The sequence below is a fragment of the Nuphar pumila genome, chromosome 16, assembly GCF_984573655.1.
Source record: "Nuphar pumila chromosome 16, dmNupPumi1.hap1.1, whole genome shotgun sequence".
NCBI lineage: Eukaryota > Viridiplantae > Streptophyta > Magnoliopsida > Nymphaeales > Nymphaeaceae > Nuphar > Nuphar pumila.
This window is the reverse complement of record NC_143264.1, coordinates 76,744,544-76,748,267: the sequence shown is the minus strand read 5'-3', so window position 1 is coordinate 76,748,267 and position 3,724 is coordinate 76,744,544. Positions and strand designations below refer to the sequence as shown.

Genomic DNA, 3,724 nt, shown 5'->3' with positions numbered 1-3,724 from the left:
TCATCACACTTTGCTGCCTGCAGTTTTTGTAAGAATCAGCCAAGCGCAAACAGCAAGGTTGCCATAATTCATGAGGGAGAAGAACCACCACAGTTCTAACCGCCGTCTGGTTGGGTTACAAGTTGAAATAATCCTGCAGAACCGGCATCTTCATCCCTATCCCAAGTCCTGGATCTCGGCATACTTAAAAAGCAGCATCTCCCCTGTACAAAAGGACAAATACAGGAGGAAACAAATTATGCCACTGTCAAATATTTCCGCTACTAATATTCCTATCCTGAGCTGAAGTGTTTAGCTCCCTTCCCCCTTTATACTTAGCTGTCTACTTCAAAAGGCTACTCAATAGCAAGTATCATGCAGAACTAATAGTGAGGCTTAGCCCTTCCCATAGTACAAATCATGCTGCCAAGATAAATAGCAAGTTCTTAACAAATATTTTGCTAGTCTTTCTCAATCACGAATAATAACTTTATGCTACTACAACATTACCACTAGAAAAGAAATAAAAGGAAAGACAAGCTCCGCAAATACAAACCAACTACACTTTAAGATGAAAATACTGATGTATCTAAAAGCTAGATATGGCTAGCAAGTACACCTAAAAGACACCCCACAAATTTAACTACAACGGAAATACTAAGAGACTTATACTCCTTGGATCTACTGATCTAAATAACAAAAGAGCTACATGTAACTATGAGAAATTTATGCAACCCAACCAGTCCAGCATTCCATTTCGTTCTGAAAGAGAAGCTGCCACCAGAGGAAGGAAAGCCAGGTGGTGAATGATCAGAACTCCCACTTGCCAGTGTAGCCACTTATCATGAACCAGAAGATCCACTCATCTTTCAAACACTCTACTGGCCCTGCCGATTCCCACCACCGTACCCACCATACCCAGCTTGGCCTCCAGGAGCACTGTTTGCCTGAGTTACACCATAGCCTCCACCTTGTCCCATACCATGCAAAGGATCAGACCTCCATAGAGAAGTTGGGTATCCTGAGTTCCCATTAGCATCTGCATAGCCACCACCCTTATAACCGGCACTTCCCCCAGGTTGCTCATTGCCACCACTGGGGGCAGTATTAGGAACAGTGCTAGCACGACCACCAACAGCACCATAGTTACCTGGATTACCATATGACCCCTCACCCCCTCCGTAACCATACCCATAACTTGGATTGGTAAAACATGCACCACCACCTGGTAACTGCCCTGAAGGAGCACCACCACCTCCAGCACCAGATGCACTCCACGGAGCTGCACCTCCATATCCAGCACTTCCACCATAACCAGTAGCATTCCCTTGCATTCCGTAGCCTGTAGGTGCTTGGTCGTTCCATAGGCTTCTGGGAGCACTAGCTGGGCCACTGTACCCAGAACTAGGGGGAGCACTGCCATATCCACCAACCCCATAACCAGGATACCCGACACTGCCATTACCTGGGGTTCCATACCCATAGCTAGGTGTCCCATAGCCAGCAGAACCATATGCAGGAAACCCACCTCCTGGTGCTTGAGGTTGACCATATCGGTTTGCATCCATTCTACCATCATATGTGTTCATGTTGGAACCAGCACTGCCATAGCTCTGATAGCTCCCACCAGTTGTACGACCACCATTTCCAGGACTTGCATCCTTCGGCAAAGCACGCTTGACCTCAACAAGTTTACCATGCAAATCATGAAACGTCTTGTGAAGAACTCTATCAACAGCCTCCTCGGAATCAAATGAAATAAACCCAAATCCCCTTTGCCTTTGGGTGCTCTGATCATACATAACTACAACATCTGTTACATTACCATACTGCTCAAAATATTCACGGAACCCGTCTTCGGTCAAAGTTGAAGGAAGGCCTCCCACAAAAATTTTCTTGGTTCTGCCTATGCTGCCACCTCCAATGTTCCTCCCTGCATTACCATTCCCAGCCTTAGAAGATGTCTGCTGTTCTTCTCTTGATAAGGCCCTCTTTGCCTCAACCTGAATAATCAAAGCAAAGATAACTGTCGGACACAATAAATGAAAGCACATGCACATCTATGAAACCACAAAATTGAAAGATAAATGCAATTCATACAGAAAACAAGGTGCTACTTCATGAGATGAAACAGAATTGGATTTCACAACTCATACAAAGTGTTTATTAGACAAGCGGAAACATCATCATATATCATTGTTGGTTCAAATATCTCACTTAATGAATAGCAACAAATCAACAGTGGAAAAGGAAAAAAGAAAAAAACCACATAAAACCGAAAAATCTCTTTAGTTTTACTTCTACAGGAGAGATGTTAGACATGTATAAAACATTATAAAAGTAAATGAATAATCAACACAAAATCGAAACGTAGATCATCAAATCCATTCACACCATTATCGCGCATTAGTGCTATCAGACTAGCACCAACAATAAAAAAACATATATATTTTTATAATGAAACAAGATTCTGGAGAATATGATTGTTCCTGAAAGAGCTACGAGGCAATAACATGGTTTCCAATATAAATCAACTGCGATGCACAGCAGAAACAGCTATTATCATCATTAACATATAGGAGGAACAACATTTAAAATCAAACTAGCATCAAGTCACAAATAAGCATAACCACCAATCATGTATTGTTCAACACAAAGTTTGCTTATGATAAAGCCAAGCTGAGTGAGAACATAACGAACAGAGATTATGTAGCGACAGAGCAAGCAAGCACGCGCTCACACATAGATCATCCCCTCGTACCATCATTAAAATTCGTTCGAAAATATCATAAAAGTAAAGCAGAACACGATGCAACGCAATGGTTTGGAGTTTCATCAGACACGAAACCAACATCCAACAATTGCCTTTTTTTTCGCCCTCCTAAAAGAGGACCCAACAGGATCCTTGTTACTACATGAATAACCTAACTCTACAAAATATGCATGCAAAATGGCCTTAGCCCTACATCAACAATTTAGCGGCTAAACCCATTTCATCAAATCTCCCCAAAAACAAAGCAAAGGCACCAACAATCCCACAAACCCCAGCCGAGAAAAGACGACGGAAAAAGCACAAGAACCGATCAAACAAATAGAAGCCCCAAAATCTCCCAACACCCAGAAGAGGAAACAAATGGAAAATCTAAGAAGAAAAAGAAGGGAACCCATCAATAGAGAACTCACGGTTCTGCCGTCGATGGTGTGCTTGTCCTCAAGAACGGTGTCGAGGAGGGAGGGAACAACGAAGACGACGAAGCCGAAGCCTCTGGGTCGACCCGTGACCTTGTCCCTCATGATGACCGCCTGGCTCACTTCCCCGTACGCCCCGAAGTGCTCCTTTAGCTTCTCCTCCGTCGTCTCCCACGAGATCCCGCCGATGAACAGCTTCCCCTGATCCGAATCCATCATCGCCCTCTCTCTCACTCTCGCTCTGGTTTTCCTTTTCCCCTTCCCTTCTCGTGAGGAACAGAAGGGAGTGGTTTGTGTTTGGGAGAAACCCTGGTGTGGGGTGGAAAATATCTTCCTACGGTTGCTACACAAGGAAGCTTTCAGAATGACGGGTGAGAATGGTCGTTTAGATAATGGACGGCCTGGATATGATGTAGGGCTTTTTTTTTTGTAGTGAACAGGGGTGTCAATGGGTTGGGTTTGACCCGGACCCAACCCGTACCAAACCCTATAAGGTCAGTGTTTGGTGATAAACAAGGAGGCCCGATTTGAATCCGGGTCATGTTCAGGCTTAACT

General features: G+C 44.0%; 1 protein-coding gene across 1 annotated transcript; it reads right to left on the bottom strand.

Moving 5' to 3' along the window:
* Positions 1-358: 358 nt before the first annotated feature.
* On the bottom strand, positions 359-3,484 carry LOC149813684 (heterogeneous nuclear ribonucleoprotein 1-like). The gene is made up of 2 exons (XM_089991264.1): positions 3,163-3,484; positions 359-1,982 (listed from the first exon to the last, which is right to left on the bottom strand). Exons 1-2 carry the CDS (start codon positions 3,385-3,387, stop codon positions 858-860), a joined length of 1,350 nt encoding a protein of 449 aa, XP_089847390.1. The 5' UTR covers positions 3,388-3,484; the 3' UTR covers positions 359-857.
* Between the last annotated feature and the right edge of the window lie 240 nt (positions 3,485-3,724).